Source organism: Fusarium redolens (assembly GCF_020744475.1).
Source record: "Fusarium redolens strain MPI-CAGE-AT-0023 chromosome Unknown BKA55scaffold_5, whole genome shotgun sequence".
In the NCBI taxonomy this organism is placed as follows: Eukaryota; Fungi; Ascomycota; class Sordariomycetes; order Hypocreales; family Nectriaceae; genus Fusarium; species Fusarium redolens.
Window position 1 is genome coordinate 1,321,826 of NW_025763668.1, and position 16,334 is coordinate 1,338,159.

The 16,334-nt window shown below is 48.5% G+C and overlaps 7 protein-coding genes and 2 non-coding genes across 9 annotated transcripts; 4 read left to right on the forward strand and 5 right to left on the reverse strand.

Annotated features, from left to right (window-relative positions):
• Positions 1 to 172: 172 nt before the first annotated feature.
• Positions 173 to 1,131, forward strand: BKA55DRAFT_687643 (uncharacterized protein; the record flags this gene model as incomplete). Its single annotated transcript, XM_046199092.1, has 3 exons — positions 173 to 524; positions 722 to 837; positions 883 to 1,131. 3 exons carry the CDS (start codon positions 173 to 175, stop codon positions 1,129 to 1,131), a joined length of 717 nt encoding a protein of 238 aa, XP_046052054.1.
• A 129-nt stretch (positions 1,132 to 1,260) lies between these two features.
• BKA55DRAFT_298089 (DJ-1/PfpI family protein) lies at positions 1,261 to 2,523 on the reverse strand. Its single transcript, XM_046185587.1, has 2 exons — positions 1,577 to 2,523; positions 1,261 to 1,525 (listed from the first exon to the last, which is right to left on the reverse strand). The coding sequence occupies exons 1-2, from the start codon at positions 2,159 to 2,161 to the stop codon at positions 1,355 to 1,357; spliced, it is 756 nt and encodes a 251-aa protein (XP_046052055.1). The 5' UTR covers positions 2,162 to 2,523; the 3' UTR covers positions 1,261 to 1,354.
• Positions 2,524 to 2,602: 79 nt separating this feature from the next.
• On the reverse strand, positions 2,603 to 3,677 carry BKA55DRAFT_639301 (uncharacterized protein). The gene is made up of 2 exons (XM_046197103.1): positions 3,541 to 3,677; positions 2,603 to 3,465 (listed from the first exon to the last, which is right to left on the reverse strand). The coding sequence occupies exons 1-2, from the start codon at positions 3,620 to 3,622 to the stop codon at positions 2,684 to 2,686; spliced, it is 864 nt and encodes a 287-aa protein (XP_046052056.1). The 5' UTR covers positions 3,623 to 3,677; the 3' UTR covers positions 2,603 to 2,683.
• Positions 3,678 to 4,268: 591 nt separating this feature from the next.
• BKA55DRAFT_t122 lies at positions 4,269 to 4,368 on the reverse strand. The gene has a single exon. It is a non-coding gene; the product is annotated as a tRNA-Leu (tRNA).
• A 66-nt stretch (positions 4,369 to 4,434) lies between these two features.
• BKA55DRAFT_639303 (uncharacterized protein) lies at positions 4,435 to 9,507 on the reverse strand (the record flags this gene model as incomplete). The annotated part of the gene is made up of 7 exons (XM_046197104.1): positions 9,202 to 9,507; positions 8,149 to 9,148; positions 7,629 to 8,099; positions 7,255 to 7,566; positions 6,059 to 6,931; positions 5,838 to 5,933; positions 4,435 to 5,714 (listed from the first exon to the last, which is right to left on the reverse strand). Exons 1-7 carry the CDS (start codon positions 9,340 to 9,342, stop codon positions 4,435 to 4,437), a joined length of 4,173 nt encoding a protein of 1,390 aa, XP_046052057.1. The 5' UTR covers positions 9,343 to 9,507.
• Positions 9,508 to 9,583: 76 nt separating this feature from the next.
• BKA55DRAFT_298107 (fungal-specific transcription factor domain-containing protein) lies at positions 9,584 to 12,023 on the forward strand. Its single transcript, XM_046185588.1, has 3 exons — positions 9,584 to 9,918; positions 9,973 to 10,799; positions 10,848 to 12,023. The coding sequence occupies exons 1-3, from the start codon at positions 9,615 to 9,617 to the stop codon at positions 12,009 to 12,011; spliced, it is 2,295 nt and encodes a 764-aa protein (XP_046052058.1). The 5' UTR covers positions 9,584 to 9,614; the 3' UTR covers positions 12,012 to 12,023.
• An 84-nt stretch (positions 12,024 to 12,107) lies between these two features.
• On the reverse strand, positions 12,108 to 13,140 carry BKA55DRAFT_687650 (Intradiol ring-cleavage dioxygenase; the record flags this gene model as incomplete). The annotated part of the gene is made up of 2 exons (XM_046199093.1): positions 12,108 to 12,381; positions 12,434 to 13,140. The coding sequence occupies 2 exons, from the start codon at positions 13,138 to 13,140 to the stop codon at positions 12,108 to 12,110; spliced, it is 981 nt and encodes a 326-aa protein (XP_046052059.1).
• Positions 13,141 to 13,861: 721 nt separating this feature from the next.
• Positions 13,862 to 13,933, forward strand: BKA55DRAFT_t109. Its single transcript has one exon. It is a non-coding gene; the product is annotated as a tRNA-Arg (tRNA).
• Positions 13,934 to 14,423: 490 nt separating this feature from the next.
• BKA55DRAFT_537056 (Lactonase, 7-bladed beta-propeller-domain-containing protein) lies at positions 14,424 to 15,721 on the forward strand (the record flags this gene model as incomplete). The annotated part of the gene is made up of 3 exons (XM_046189877.1): positions 14,424 to 14,812; positions 14,860 to 15,334; positions 15,383 to 15,721. 3 exons carry the CDS (start codon positions 14,424 to 14,426, stop codon positions 15,719 to 15,721), a joined length of 1,203 nt encoding a protein of 400 aa, XP_046052060.1.
• Between the last annotated feature and the right edge of the window lie 613 nt (positions 15,722 to 16,334).

The following is a 16,334-nucleotide window of genomic DNA, read 5'->3' on the forward strand; positions in this document are numbered from 1 at the left end:
GCGCGCTTCAGATATGCTTTCTTCTTTTCGGCGCCTGTTGATTGGATAGTAACTAAACGAAACTGAAGATCCTAGTCCCGCCACCCCTTCACCCCACGCATTTCTATAAGAATCCTTATCTTGGCTCACAACCCAACTCTCAAACACTATCATCTCTGTCTTGCTCAACACGATGTCTTCAAGAGAGTACCCAGCCTGGTTCGGGCGGATACAAGGTCTGATGCAAGACCGCATAGCACGTGGTCAGGGAGACAGATACGGTGATGATCCCGAGTATCCGTTCGAGCCCCAAGACTTTGACGAGGATCTTTCTGATTGTTCCAATGATAGTGAGGAATCGTGCTTCCCGGAGAAAGGCTGCAAGTACGACAAATACGACAATTGCTCCGCACATGACGCCGACGACCAAAGCTCAGAATCATCTGGACTGAGCGACTTCTCAAACGCCTCAACCACGGAGCTCATGTATTATGCAATGAAGGAAGATCGAGAAGATCGCAAGATTGAGTTGAAGAAACAGAGGAGTCAGAGGCTGAACCAACCATAGAGCGAGGAGTTGGTAGAGCATGTTACTCAACAGGAGATTGATTGGGAGGAGCTTGAGATACAGGCGGTCAAAGACGCCCTCGCCAAAGCAAAGAAATCGTCTCAAAAGAAATCTGCCCCATTCAAAGGCTTGGAAGTCAGGACTCACAGGCTTTTTTCTACTGACCACTCGAAGCACTGCTATTATGCGACGTGCCCAACAAGATACATCGAATTCGACGCCCTGAGGATTATGACCCATGGCTGAACTATTCAGGCCGAAGAGGCCCAGTGGAAGGCCATGTTTACTTGGTAACAAGCGATGTCTGTAATCTTGATTGATTCACCCCCCCAAAGTATCCCAGCACAAAGTTCCACAAGCTCAAAGCAGATGGAGGTCGTCGAACAATAGATGTTCAGTTTTTTCATGATCACTTCTTGATTCTCAAGATTCATCGTGATCTCGTCTTTTCGAACCAGGGAATAGAGCCACCGAAAGAGGCGCCGGAAATCTTTACGTATTATGGTATTGCTGAAGGCTACAAGCCCCCAGGTGATCGGAGGAAGGAGAAGGCTAAGCGACGTCTCTCGGCATCTCCTCAGTGATCTGTCACCCATGGAAACCGGCTCTTTGGTAGGGCGAGGTTCCTGAGTTCTTTTTACTGTTTATTTATTTATGAGACTTGGCGGCACGAGAGGGTGGGGGATCGTGAGAAGCGGAACTTTGAGATTGACCAGTAAAGTTCCTCATTGGTAATTGATGGTTGGAACTATGTATGTTTGACACTCCGAATATGTAAAACTTGTCACTGATTTCATACCAGGGTGCTCATGATTGACTACAGTCGCCGCTTGGGGGAACTTGATGCTCCTCAGCAAAAGGATCATCGCATGCATCCCTCACCCTGTTGAACTCAATGGTGCCTTGTAAATCTTTCCCATGCTTCGCCCCGTAGACCTCGTCAATAAACGCAAAGATGAGATCCAGACCGGAAGTGACCTGTTCATCGTCAGCGTGAACCACGAATCGAAGGATCTGAGGGTAACTTACACCAGATGATGTCCAGATATTACCATCAACAGTCCACCTCGCTGGCGATACCCATTTCACTTCCGGCCCCATCGCTGTGACTGTTTTCCATGCCTTCTTATTCGTCGTCGCTCTCTTGCCGTCCAGCACTCCAGCTCTGGCTGCAATCCCTGCGCCGGTGCATGTTGTGATCAGATACTTCAAGTTTGGGTACGTCTTCTTCACGAATTCGGTGACTTCATTCACATCACCCATTATAGATCCAGGTCCACCGGGTATAAGCAAGACTTCGATGTCCTTAGGAGGGTTGACATAAGTATGAGCCGGATTGACGGAGAACCAGAAGGACGAATTATGTTTGTTCAATGCACGGTCAACGGGCTCAACCCGGACTGGTGAAAGGCTAGGGGCAATGAGGGCGAGATTGAGTTGAAGAGAGAAAGCGAGGTACCAGAGGGGATTCAGAGGGCCAAACACATCGATACTGTCAAAGGAGTCAAAGAGGGCGACACCCCAGTTCTTGGGAGGTGCAGTTGCATTGTCAGGGGATGAAGCAAACACGGCGGTGACGCTGATGAAAGCAAGAAAAATATGACGTAGTCCCATGACTTGTGACGTTTAAAGAAGATAATGCACAAAGCAATGCCAACTGATCTCTATTGCGTGGCCAGGATAATGTTATATATAAGGTAGTGCAATATCGTTGAATTATAAGCTTAACAAACAAACTTGCTCAAACCCTCTCGCTCATAACCGAAGAAGGATTTGTTTCAAAGTGAAGGATTGCCAGTGGTGTTTATCTGCGCGATGTGATTGAACAGCGCAGACTGCGATAAGGTGATGGGATTGAGATCCCAGCCCGATGCAACCCAACACTGCAGGTGCCTCTCTCGTTAAGACGTCTACATTGAACAACAAGGAGGAAAATTAGAAATAAAGAGCATTAGAATTTAAAGCCAGAAAGGCAGTTAGATGCATGTCGGACAACATGAAAAAAAAAAAAAAAAAAAAAAAAAAAAAAAAAAAAAAAAAAAAAAAAAAAAAAGAGGTATTAGGATTAAATATATCATTAGAACCTGTGCTTTTCTATGCGACCTAAACTCAAGACAACTAACACAGTTATTCACTCTATACTTGTTGAACCATAAGGCTGGTGGGAGTATATCCGCTGGGACTTCCAGTGGAAATAAAGAGATAATCTCCACCTGAGGATCTGTGCTGGTAGTAAAATTGATTGTTCACGCCTTCGCCCGAAACGGTAACACAGTTATCCAAACCAGTGTCGTCATCAGTGGTGCAATAAGCCTTGGGGGCTGTACATGAAACAGTGCCGCTGACGATCTGGCAATTAAGATAGTCGTAGTAGTTATTGGGACCGGTGGTTCCTGTCTGACAGTTCGCAACGAACGCGGGAGAAGATGTGGAGGGAGAATTTAGGTAGTATGCGCAGAGATAATTGCCGCTGGCGGTGTCTTGGAGTCGGCCGGTGGCAGTGTCGAGCGTGTATGATCTGACTGCGAGACCGTCGACGGTGGGGTTAATCAGGACCAAGGTGCCGTCTTGACTGATGCCTTGGATGGGAGCGTTATTGACGGAGCCACTGCCCCCGACGATGTGGTAGGTTGGGGTGGATTCGGGAGCAGTGCTGGTGCTCTCAGGCGCGGTCGTGGTGGTGATGTCTGCGGTGGTTGTTGTCTCGGCTTCCGATGCGATGGTGGTAGTGTCAGCAGCAGCAGTGGTGGTGATGTCTGTAGTTGTTGTCTCAGCTTCAGAAGCCACAGTGGTAGTGTCGGCAGTGGCAGCAGTTGTGCTAAGCTCCAGGGTTGTGGTATCAGGCAAGACTTCAGTAGCAGTGCTCAGTGCAGTTGACGTTGGTTCTGATGTAGCGACGACAGAAGTTGTTACGGCACCTGTTGGTGGAGACAATGACAGTTAGCTACGACCGTTCAATAGTCTGAATTCACGTTTGTCGTGGCATAACTCACCAGAAGTTCTGGGCTTGCAAGGACCTGCAAGCGCAGAGTCGGCAATAAGGCCAATGGTCAAGAAAAACACATTGGATCGCATGATCTGATTCTTCACGAAAGACTGACTGGGGTAAGGTGTGAATGGAAAACAAGAGACAGAAAACCAAAGCGAGACAAATGGAACTGGCCGGACAGAATGATTTTGAACCATTTCTTTCCCCTGACGATTTGCATGTCATCTCATTTCCCAAATCTATAGTTTGGTTTAGTCTGCCACTAAATCGCATCTCAGATTCAATATTTGGTGGAAATGGTTTAGTGTCAGTAAAAAGCAAAAGCGCTAGAGCCAGTTACACCAATGGGCCCACAAAGTCCCCTGTGATCTAAACTTGGCCCTGATCACTGACCATTCAGCTGTGCAGATCTCGGCTTCGACTGACGAGGTGGGGAAAATCATTGTTGGGGAACGAATATGAGGTTTACGGTACCTTTTCTGTTTGTTCGTTTGGGCATCAGCTTCTCAATACCTTAAATTCGGACGATCCAGCCAGTCCGCGCTGATCAGATTCTGGGGAAAAAAGCGCCTTTACCAACGTAAGTCACAAAACCCAGAGTATGCGGGATGACCCGAGCCGGATCAGAACCCGAGACCGAAAGACACAACAGCAATGACCAAGTTCAGGGAGCCCCAAGCTACACAAAAAGACAGTCAATACCACTGTTTAGTGGAGCAAAAATGAAACATTTGATGAGACTGGGACTCGAACCCAGGAGGATTGCTCCACCAGGAAGTTGGTGTTAAGGTTAACCTTAACCTGGCGCCATAACCAACTCGGCCATCTCACCTCAAGCTAGTGCCGATGCTTCGTTGGCTCAATAACAGTGTCTACTAGCTTAGCAGCGTTGAATGCATCAATTGATTCCACCAGTTCCATGATTCTCGAGAACATAATCAACATCTTTATCTCCCCGCCCGGACAGATTAACCAAAATTCGCTCAGATGACGGGCGTTGCGCTGCTAGTCGTATGGCATATGCAATCGCATGTGCGCTCTCTAGAGCAATGATGATACCTTCGCTCTTTGCCATGCGGAAGAATGTGTTGATGACCTCGTCGTTGCCAACCGTTGTGACTGATATACGCCCAGCGTCGTGAAGCATTGCCATTTCAGGTCCAATACCAGGATAGACTAGCCCTGAGGCTATGGATGAAACTGGAGCAGGCATGCCTTCGCCTTGCTGCAGAACAAGTGTCTTTGCACCATGTAAGGTGCCAGGTTTTCCGTACGACAAGGTCGCTGCGTGCTCACCAAGTTTCTCGGATCTTCCGAGTGGCTCAACGGCATGTAACTTTACATCGGTGTCATCAATGAAAGCAGAGTACATGCCCATAGCGTTAGAGCCACCAGCGACACATGCGACGACATGCTCAGGCAGAGTACCATCAGTCATGGAGAGAAACTGCTCTCGTGCTTCTTTGCCGATCACAGACTGAAAGTCTCTCACAATCAATGGGAACGGATGCGGTCCAATCGCTGACCCAATTGCATACAACGCATGTTCTCGTTGCTCAACATAAGCATTGAACGCCGAGTCACTGGCTTCCTTCAACGCAGACTGTCCCTCAGTAGCAGCAACGACCCTCGCTCCAAGAATTTGCATACGCCCAACATTCGACTTCTGCTTCTCGGTATCCACACTCCCCATATGGATCTCGCACTCAAGACCAAAATACGCCGCTGCAGTTGCGAGTGCGACACCGTGTTGACCGGCTCCCGTCTCAGCGATGAGCTTAGCCTTGCCCATTGCTTTAGCGAGAAGTGCGAAGCCGACGCAGTGGTTGATCTTATGTGCGCCTGTGTGGTTCAAGTCTTCGCGCTTGACGAAAATTTGAGCACCGCCGACTTCGCGGGAGATGTTCTCGAGATGGTGAATTGGCGTTGGACGGCCTTGGAGACCGATGCGGACTTTGTTGAGGGTTTGGTTAAAGGATGGTGAGTGGCGGAGTTCTTGGTATTTGGTGGCTAGTTCTTTGAGTGCTTTATGAGCTTCTGGTGGGTAGAAGTTGCCTCCAAATTGACCGTAGTAACCATTTTGATCTGGGTAGGTTTCCGAGTGAGGCTGATGAATTCTTCCCATGATGGCGGGTGATGGTAGTGCATTGGGAAGGGACTGGAGGTTAATTGGAGAATCTTGTTTCCAACCGAAAAGAAAGGAGCAGTAGAATTAGCTATATATAGTGTTTACTTAATACCAGTTTTAAGTCATGCAAATCATCAAATGTTGAAGGGTTCATTCGCAGGGCGCATTCTTACAGTTAGGGTGCAGATTGACATGAAGGGTGCAAACTAGCGTCATCAAGATGCCACCACGGCCAACCACGAGAAACCCAAGATATTTATCCATCATGGCTATAAAAGAAACATGACTTAATTTGGCTAGGAAATAAACCCCTCAATAGCATCAACGAAATAGCTCTCGTTCTGTAAGTACATCACATGTCCAGAGTCCGGCACAGTGACAAGCTTGAAATCACCCTTAACACCCTTCTCCTGCGCCATCTTGACAACCAAATCTCTCATCATATCCACTAAAGGGTTGAGGTGCGCATCATTTTCTCCTTTAACAAACATGATCTTGTCACAGCTTTCCAAAAGCTGAGGTACGAGCGGTCGCATGTCAAACCGCTTGTTCTTCTGCAACGTCATCATAGCACGCCAACCATCCAGACTTAATGTTGAACTAGCACGTTTGAGTCTTTCATCCTGGTCTGGATGCTCATCGAGCCATTCCTTGCTAGCCCAGCCGTAGTGCATCTGACGAATTACATTTGCAGCAGTCCCATCTGCTTCAGCCTGAGCGCGCATCTTGTCGAATTGCTCAAGCGGCATTATATCAAGGGCCCCAAACGATGCAGGAGGACATGCGCAGTATGCAAGGTTTTGGATCAATTTTGGGTGACGGCAGGCTAGGTAGACGCCGCTGGCTGCACCGAGGGAGACGCCGACCCAAGCACGGATGTTGTCGATATGCAAGACGCGAAGGAGTTCGTCAATGTCGTTGATCAATTCTTCCATCTCGACGTTATCGACGTCTTTTACGGGACTGCCTTGACCATGGCCAGGATGGTCGTAACTAAGAACGCGGTAGCCTGATGAGGCGAGGCGTTGGGCGACAGGCTGATACAGAGTGGTGTCAGCGCCGAAGGAGTTTGAGAGGACAATCCACGGGCCTTGTTGTGGTGTCTGTGCAATACTGTAGGATATCTTGCGGCTCGTAGGCAGGACGGCGCATTTGATGATGTTCTGTGCAGAGGCCATTATGGTGCGAAGACTGGTGAGGCAGCGATCAAGGCAGCGCGTCAATGACATGTAAAGATAGGGACTGGCGCAATGAAACACGGGTTGAGCTTGATTATAAACAAAAAGGTAGGCCATTCAATACCTCAAATACACGCACCCGGATACTTATTCTTTCCGGGGTAATTCAGGTCATAACGTACATCTAGGAATGTCTCCGAGCATAAGCTGACGGATCCTTCGCCCTCAGCCCATGGTCAGCGAAACCTGTCATTCATGCTAACATTTACCCGCAATTCGATTGGGCGCCCAGAGACAATTACTAATTCATGCTGGTTCCTCTTCCAAATATTGTATATATCTCAAATACTAACTAGGCAACCTACCAGATATTCCTCTACATTATCCAACTGCGACAGAGGAGCCATCATACCAACGTACCCATCAGGTCTCACCACTGCAACAACGCCATCACCCTTGGAAACACCTAATACTTCATAGACGTCCTCCTTCTTTGACACTCCATAAGTTCGCATCTCAGCAAATGTCTTTACTCCCGCTGGCAGATCGCTCCACTCAAATCTTGACGTGAGTGGATGCATTACAGTCAAATTTACAGTACCCTTCGGGAACTTCTGCAAAGTATCAACGGATGACTGTAAAGCTGATTGCGAAGTGCCGAATTTTTCTAGTAAGTCGTTGCTTGTGAAGACGAGGATATAGTAACGGCCAGTCGGCGGCATTTCTGTGAAACGAGTCAGTCAATCAGTTCCCAGCCTTGTGATCTGAAATCTTGTGAGAACATACCGTCTTGAAGGTGCCGGGCAGTGGCATCAGCATAGCGCTTGACTTCGACATCGAGAAGCCGTCGTCCAGGCGTCAACGCGCCCAGAAGCGGATCTCCTCGAAACAGGTTACTCTTCGCCTCCAGTTCTCTTATCAATTTGTTCTCCTTATACTGAAGTCCACAACCGCTGGTAAATCCGCTTCCCTCACTAAATACTCGAAGGAACTCTTCGTGAGTGAGCCCTGAAGTCTCGGCATCTGCTGATCCGATGCGACCGGAGAACATGTGCGAGAACTGGGCGTCGAACTCGATGAGTTGGCGAGCTACGTCTACACGCTCATGCGAGAATGTTTCGAGGATAGAGTCTGTTCCGGAGGTACTTGGAGGAGTGAGGCCGTGGATTTTATGAACGAGTTTCCAAGCTAGATTGTAAGAGTCCATCATGGAGACGTTCATGCCCTGTCCGGCCTTGGGACTGTGAGTATGGCATGCTGTTCAAAGTCAGTATCATGAAGTGAACAGGAGCTAAAGCAGACTTACCATCTCCAACAATGAATACCCTTTCAACTCCATCAGACGTTTTAGCGGAGAATCGAGGAGCCATGCGCTGTCCAATCTGATAAGCCGCCCACCAATCCGGCTCCGTGCCCTCCTTGATCTTGATCTCATACGGCGCAAAAACCTGCCGTGCTTGCTCAAAGATATACTCTAACGTAACAGCGCCACGTCGCTTCTTATCAGCTGATTTCTTGTCTGTTCCGGTATCACCACTCGTATCAACCTCCTCAGCAACTTGGACGTAAAGACGAGTCAGATACTCGCCCGTTGCAATCTGTTCCCTGGGAATGACCATGACGGAACCAGCGTCTGAGTGAACTGCAGATCGTTTGCGAATGTCGGGAAAGTTGGTGTCGGCGACGAAATCACATACGCCCCAGATGTGATCTGTTGTTTCACCCTCGAGTTCAAGACCCATGCATTTCCGGACCTTTGAGCGGGCTCCATCTGCGCCGATCAGATACTTTGTTCGAACGGTGCCTTGTTGAGTTGATCCGTCTTGAAAATCTTGTTCGTATTTGACCACGATGGGGAATTCAGTGTTGGTTTCGTCGACTGTGTACTCCAGGAAGCGAAGGGATCGTCGGATGGCACTCTTGCCGGCATAAAGATGGAGATTCTCTTCCAAGATTCGCTCAATGCGACCTTGGTGAATAGTGACTTCGAAGGGGAAACGAGCAGGCACGTTTACATCGGGCGCGAAACTGGTTCGTTCAATTCCTGTGGCATGAGACCCATTGCCGCTGTTGGTTGCGCTCGATTGCACTGGGTTCCAAAACGCAACCTCTTCCATATGGCAGCCTTCGCTGATGATCTCACTTGCTATTCCCAAACTTTGAAATACTTCAAGAGTTCTTGGCTGAAGTCCATCTGCCTGACCAGCTTTTAGTGTACCCGGCTTGGAGTCAAGGCAGAGAAGTGATGATTCTGTGATGCCATATCTTGCGAGTAACAGGGTGAGAAATAGACCGGCCGGTCCAGCCTGCAATGCGCTTGTGAGTATAAATGACATTACCACCGAAGGTTGTGACTTACACCAATGACGACGACTTCCTTGTGTTCCTCGGAGACATTGGAGAAGTCTGGCTGTTGAGACAGTCTAGGTAACGGTAGAGCGCGCGATGGGAGAATTCTCTGGTCTCGAGCCGAGTTGGAAGTTTCTTGAAAGACAGGCATGATTGATATCCTAGCTCTGTGTCCTCGCAAAAATGCAGATAAAACTCGTTAAACCGTGAAACACCTCCAACCTTTCATGTTTATCAACTCATAGGGCACGATGCACCGCTTTTCTCGGCGCCCACCAATTCCGGCAGTATCTCCAGTCTTCCGCCCAAGCCGGATCTTTGCTTTTCTCGGCAGTTTTTAGCGCAACTGCCGACGCGGGGTTGGTTACTTTTTCATCTTCGCTTCGTTCCCCCGGAAGACCGGAAATTCTCACTTGCACAACAATGACAAGTTCCGGATCTTTGCCAAGTCGTCGAAATTTACCGCGGGCGTCGCATGCGTGCCAGAGATGCCGGGCGAAGAAGGCGAAATGCGATCAGCAGCAGCCTTGTGCTAATTGTGTGAGACATGAGTGGGATTGCGTTTATGGGTTGAGGAGGAAGAATGGGAGGGCGAGTAATGTTTCTGTGCTGAATGATGTGCAGCGCAATACACCACCATCACCGTTGTCTTCTTCGCGAAATTATCATGATGAGGCGGCGCGGCGGAGTGAACCGTTGGAACAGGCCCATTCATCCGGTCGGATAGGTATAGTAACCATTTTTCAGCGGCATAATTGGCACTAACAGGAGGTCCACGTAGACGATGGTGATGTTGTAGGGGACATCAATCAACACACCCACGGCACAGAGTTCTATGGTACATCGTCTAACTTTGTACTACTCAATCAATTCTTCCTGTATGCCCAGAAGAATCTACCGCCCGGTCACCCAAGCTCAAACAACGACACCGGCTTCCTTTCTGCCAACGCTCAAAACCGCAACGTTTCGGGACATGGCCTCGTAACACGATCGCCGATTTCCATTGTCAATCTGCTTTCGGATAGAGAAGTATTGGATCCCCCTTCTAGACCAAAGACTCCCCCACCGAGAGGAGGGGTCCAAGATGAGATACAAGCACGTCCGTCCCTTGAAACCAGACAATTGACAGAAGGGCTTGATGGCCCGGTCCATCATGATCCTCCCTCAGTCACCGGCCAAAACAGGCCATCCACAGATAACTCGCTATCATCGTCAAAGCAGAGGCTGGAACGAGAATACATCAGACAGTTCTTCAACAACCTGCATCACCTCCACCCGATGCTTGATCCCATTGCATTTACCAAGCGTTGCGAGGAACTAGTCTGGGGTTCTCAAACCTCAATGGAAAGCAACAAGACTCAGCGTCATTTCTTTGCCCTGTACCATATAGTCGTCGCTGTCGGTGCAATTGTTGCCGGATCTAGTATCACGCAGGACTTTGAGCGAGACATCAACCTCTGCATGAAGCTACCTCCCCAAGGACAAGACTTCAATCCTTCTCGATTAAGCCAAGAACTCTCAAAGAAGTACTTCCGGAAGTCTAGGTTGTTGCTTGGTGATGTATTTGAAGTCTGTTCTTTAGAGAGCGCTCAAGCACTTCTTCTCATGGTATGTGGCTCATGGTCTCAGTGAAATCTCGATGCTGACCCAGAGAAGTCGTTGTACTGTCAGAACTCTCTCAAACCTCACGCTTGCTACATGTACTGCGGCCATGCCGTCCGCACAGCACTCGCCATCGGTATCGCAAGAGAGACTCTGTCAAACTCAATCGAAGACCGCAAAGCGGCACGGAGAACGTGGTGGTGCATTTACTCTCATGAGATAGATATGAGCTGTAGTGCAGGGCGTCGCGACAGTCTTGGGAAACCTAGAAATTACCAGATCGATCTACCTCATATCAGAGGACAGGACGTCTCAACATCAAAGCAGCCTGATCTGGAAAATTGCAGTGCAGCCATGATCAATGAGATGGTGCATTTCGCTGCTATTCTTCGGCGCATCTCGAAGGAGCTATACTATGACTCAAAAGGTCTGACTTTGCTGCAGAAGTCCGCTGTTGCGAAAGAACTTGATCGCTTGCTTGATGACTGGAAGGCTCGGTTACCCAGTTATCTCGAGTTTACCACCGTGTCTTTTCGTGAGCAGGAGTGGGCAGCCAAACAGAAGCTTGTCCTTCATCTCAGATACCTGAACGCAAGAATAGTTCTTCATCGCCCTTTTCTCGAACAGCCCATTCTCACAGCCGAAGCGAGCATGTCTACTCATGCTGAACTATGCCTCGATGCGGCACGGAAGACAATTTGCGTGATGTACGACGCTTATGCAAATCGACACTACTTTCGCACCTGGTGGTACAACTCCACTTACACCCTGTATGCTGGGATGATCGTGCTGTATATCATCATGCTTGGGCCTACAGCCGTTCCATCGGAGGACGTCCTCGCTGATGCTGTCAAAGCGCATGATATCTTGCAATCGATGGAGGAAGCTACTGTTGCTCGAAGGAGTGCAAGTCTGCTACAGGAGGGGCTGGAGGTGGCGCGAGCTTGTGTTCAGCGACAACAGAGCAGACCAGAGGGAGATGCTGAACAACAGGTATATGATGGTACACAAGGTGGCTTGAATAATATTGCGAACCAGTTTTCGAATGCTGTCTCGGGACAGGACCATGCGTTATTGGCTTCGATAATTGATCCGAATTTGCTGCAGGACTTTATGGCGGCGGATCAGGATGCGCTTGGAATGGGATTTGAGATGCCGTCTTTAGATGGGTTATATGGCGAAGCCTTAGATGTTGATGCTATGTCTATGATGCCTTGAGTTGAACAAAGGTCAAACGGATATCAGTTATTGTTGGTATCTGTACTTATCGTATCAAAAGCTGGCATGAATTGTCCATTTGGTCTACGCATACATCTAATCAACATCTGGGACAGGCAGATCATCAATGAATCTAAACTTCCGTCCCAGTTTCGCCATTGCCTCCTCAGCCTTCTCCCTTCGAAGTTTCGCAGCCGCTTCATCCGAGACGAGAACAAAGTCATAAGTCATCAATGCAGAACCAACTTTGACACCATATTTCTTTGCCATTTCTTCATCTTCAACCTTTTTGATGGTGACAATCAACGAATCCTTGACGCCAAACACGGCATCGGTAGTCTCGTAAGGATCGTCCTTGAGGTAGAGTGCGCTATAAGTGCATTAGTTGTACTGATCGCGGTGCCAGACCAGGACAGACTTACGTGATCAGAGGATCGTATCTGTCTTTCTTGAACATAAAATGCATATGGCTAGGTCGGTAACAGTGCCGGCCCAGTACTTTCAGTAGCTTCCCGACTGGTCCGTCATGAGGAATAGGATATGGCACCGGCACAATGGCCTTGAACCAAAAGTCACCATTATCGTCACTTGTCAACACAGCTCTTCCATCTGGGCCAGTACGGTCAGCGTGTTGAACATCGTAAAACCCCTTGGAGTCGGTCTCCCAGACGTCAATCTTGGCTCCGGGGATTGGCGAGCCATTGACATCCTTGAGAGTGCATAGAACAAGAAGAGGTTCGCCGTCTGAGTCTTGGGAGATCAGACTTCCCTCTTTGACATGCTCTGCCTCATGAGTGTGAAATGGGCCCAGAACTGTGCCTTCAGTGCTGCCTTTGGGTTTCGGATGGTCGATTGAGTCCACCAGGAGAGACAAGCCCAAGACATCAGATAACAAGATGAACTCTTGGCGGACATCAGTGCAGATCTGGCCAACTTGCGTCAGGAATTGGATAGCTGCCATCCATTCGTCTGTAGTTAGTCTTGTTTCTCTTGCCAAGTCATGCAAATGTGTAACGACTCGCTCGAGTATATACTTCAGTCGCAGATTGCTGCACTGGGAGTTGATAGCGTGAACATTCTCGGTGATGTTATCGATGGTGAGATCTTTCAGGTTGACAGGAGCCGCCATGATGAAAATGAATATGATAACAAATAATTTTATAATGAGCTCTAACCTCCAGTTTCATTTCCACCTCAACCAATTTATCATTTCTAAACCCCGCGTTTCAATACGTTGTCGCTGTGGGGACGGCGTGATCCGAAGATGGGGATCCGGGTTTTGAGAGGTCGGAAGATGCTCCACACCCCGGAAGTTGACGACTTCCGGCCAGTCGGACACAATTATCGGCAGTTCATTCTAGGGTCGGATCGGCTACGTCATGGGCTCGATCAGTCAGCAGAGTTTGCTACGTTGTCGTTGGTCGCCAATATCGTACCCCGTGTAAGTTGTAGGGTAGCTTCGAGAGCGATATGAATAACAGAGCTGTCAATTCCAGAGACAAAGGGATTTGCGGATTTCCAAAGAAAATATACATTTATGTTGATTAAATTCGGCTGCCTTGTTGCGTGCCAAGTTTGAATGCAATAACGCGCTGTTGGCTTGATTACAAAGTCTCATTAAATGAAAAGGTGACGGAATGATTGGAGTAAAAAACCAGTCATGGCCACCAACGGACTAGTACAAATAACGCATGTTAACTCGGTTAAGTGATATGTAGATAAACCCAACTTTCCAAGAACTCTACAATTGAAGATGTAATGTCGTCAGGGTTCACAAACTGACGACGTGATTTGAAATTTGGTTTCTGGACGCGTTTGTGAGCTGGTTGAGTATTAGTCAGCAATGACAAGGTCGCGTGGCCCAATGGCAAGGCGTCTGACTACGAATCAGAAGATTCTGGGTTCGATCCCCAGCGTGATCATTCTTTTGCTCTACTGTGCTTCATTTTTGCTGCGACCCTTAACTTATTCTGTTCATCATGTACTGCATCATCTGTGCAAGGTATCCTTCACTCAGTGGAACTGAGTTTCTAGAACCCTTCTTAGGCTAAATCGTCTCGGAAAAGCGGAGAACGGAAAAAGGATCACCACGGAAAACATACCATTTCAACTCCTAGCATCGTTTCAAGTTTGGTAAAGGTTAAATACAAGGGCTGTGGCATAACAGAGGTTAATTAATGACAAACGTGTCAGGTTGCCAAGCGGTGATCTCACCATTGGAGGATATACATCTCTCCATTGCGGGGAGTCTGCCCGACAACCGAACTTAAAGTACCATACCCTGGATATCCGTGGATCTTTGACTTCTGTAGTACTCGGAGGATAGTCCTCCGAGGATAATATAACTTTATGCCCTGCCTTGCTCAAGGTTGACCAAACTTTGTTCCTCACTTCACGTCTCTGTACTTCACAATGCACGGTAAAATACTCAGTGTGATTCTGGGCTCTGCCGTTTTGGCAGCGCCCAGCCAGGCCGTTAATCTTTTCGTGGCGGACTACGGCGGCAACCTGAGCACTCTGAGCCTCACTGAATCCCAAAAAGGCTTTGATCTTTCTGTCACCTCAAAAACAACTGATTGTTCTCCCGGTCCTAATTGGCTCACTCTCGACAAGGCCAACAACGTGCTTTATTGTTTGGATCGCGGTCTCAACTTCTCACCGCCTGGATCTTTGAACTCCTTCGCCATTGGCGACAAGGGTGTTCTCAAGCGAATTTCTCGCGTCAAGTCTACTGCAGGTGCCGTTGCGGGTGAGATCGTCACCGGCGCGAATGGAAAACGCGGGTATTTCAGTGCTTCATAGTAAGTTGCCAACAATTTATTGGGAATCAAGTTGCTCACAAGCGCAGCACTCCTGGTGTAGCATCGATCTATGCTCTCGGTGACAAGGGTACAATTGTCGGAACTGCGCCGCTTCAAGAGCTTTCTACAAAGATTAGCCAAGTTGGACCAATTGCAGACCGCCAGGACTCAAGCCACCTCCACCATGTCATTATTGACCCTACCGGAAAATATGTCATTACACCTGATCTTGGTGGTGATGTCTGCCGTGTCTTCACTTATGACAAGAACACTCTTGCTCCTATTGCCGAGGTGGGTAGCCTGAGCGCTCCTCGCGGTTCTGGACCACGCCATGGATTCTTCAGAGTTATGGCGAATGGCGAGACTTTCTTCATCTTTAACGGTGAACTTGACCAAAAGGTGTACTCTTACAAAGTCAAGTACAACCGCACTGGTCTCTCATTCACAAAGGTCTTTGAGATTCCATCGCTGGACGCTAGCTTTCCTCCCAATACGGCTCCCATCAGTGAAATTACCATGAGTGTAAGTCTTCCCATATCCTTTTGGAGAGCCCTACTGACTTTCGATCAGCCCGACAAGCGTTTCGTGATTGTCACCAACCGCGAGAAGTCCTTCGCCAACTCTCCCGAGCGTGGATCTGGTCCATCCGATACCCTCACAGTTTTCCAGATCAACGAGGATGGCACTCTGAAGCGTATCCAGGCTGTCCCATCTGGCGGATATCTTCCCCGCCAGTTCTCATTCAACAAGGCTGGTGACAAGATTGCGGTTGGCCATCAGGTCAACCAGACCGTTGTTATCTGGAAGCGGGATGTCAAGAGTGGCAAGATATTCACGGAGCAGGAGGGCGGAAAGTTGGCGCAGGTGAAACTTACAGGAGATGTTGTCGCTACCATCTGGGACGAATAGGGACATTAGACAGTCTAGACAGACTTTCTTAAAACTTACGCTGCGTTGGATGTCTAGATATCCACTTAATTTCAGATGTTCGTGATATCCTTCACGAAGCTGTGCTCAGAATCTGTGAAGAATACTTCGAATAGGATGTTAATTGTCATATCGAGAGACTTCTAGCTCGTGCATCAGAGGAAATCGAGATAGGGAATGCCCTGAAAACTTTTAGTTTACTAGACGATTTGGCTCGTCGGCCTCGAGCGGTCGTATTCTCCAGATAACGCGGCTCCTTGTTTAATCACTTACATTCAGTGCTTCGAGAGACGATCACTTCGGTTTCCGTTTGATGGCAGACACTGGTCTTTTCCAGGGCGTGAGTGCCACCTACCGACTTGGAAAGGTATGCACTATAGTGTTTCGGCTTGGCACTGCCGAGCTTCGCACTGTCGTAAAGATATTGGCGTTGACAGTGACGAACAGCTCCCAACTCGCGTTCAAGCTCCTATACTGAGCTTCGCACACGTGATCCGCTCCAGCGCCGCCTTTGATCAATCTTTGTTTGTTTTTCCTTCTTCGCTTCCTCCCTGTAACAACACAACAGATCATTCTTTGCCTCATTGCGATACAG

Bases quoted from the DNA above. Each gene is read 5' to 3' on its own strand.
- BKA55DRAFT_639301 (XM_046197103.1), bottom strand. From the start codon at position 3,622: ATGCGATCCAATGTGTTTTTCTTGACCATTGGCCTTATTGCCGACTCT. The intron at 3,466-3,540 runs GTGAGTTATGCC...CTCCACCAACAG, and splicing joins TTGCAAGCCCAGAACTTCTG to GTGCCGTAACAACTTCTGTC.
- BKA55DRAFT_298089 (XM_046185587.1), bottom strand. From the start codon at position 2,161: ATGGGACTACGTCATATTTTTCTTGCTTTCATCAGCGTCACCGCCGTG. The intron at 1,526-1,576 runs GTAAGTTACCCT...GACGATGAACAG, and splicing joins ATATCTGGACATCATCTGGT to GTCACTTCCGGTCTGGATCT.
- BKA55DRAFT_298107 (XM_046185588.1), top strand. From the start codon at position 9,615: ATGACAAGTTCCGGATCTTTGCCAAGTCGTCGAAATTTACCGCGGGCG. The intron at 9,919-9,972 runs GTATAGTAACCA...AGGTCCACGTAG, and splicing joins CCATTCATCCGGTCGGATAG to ACGATGGTGATGTTGTAGGG. The intron at 10,800-10,847 runs GTATGTGGCTCA...GACCCAGAGAAG, and splicing joins CTCAAGCACTTCTTCTCATG to TCGTTGTACTGTCAGAACTC.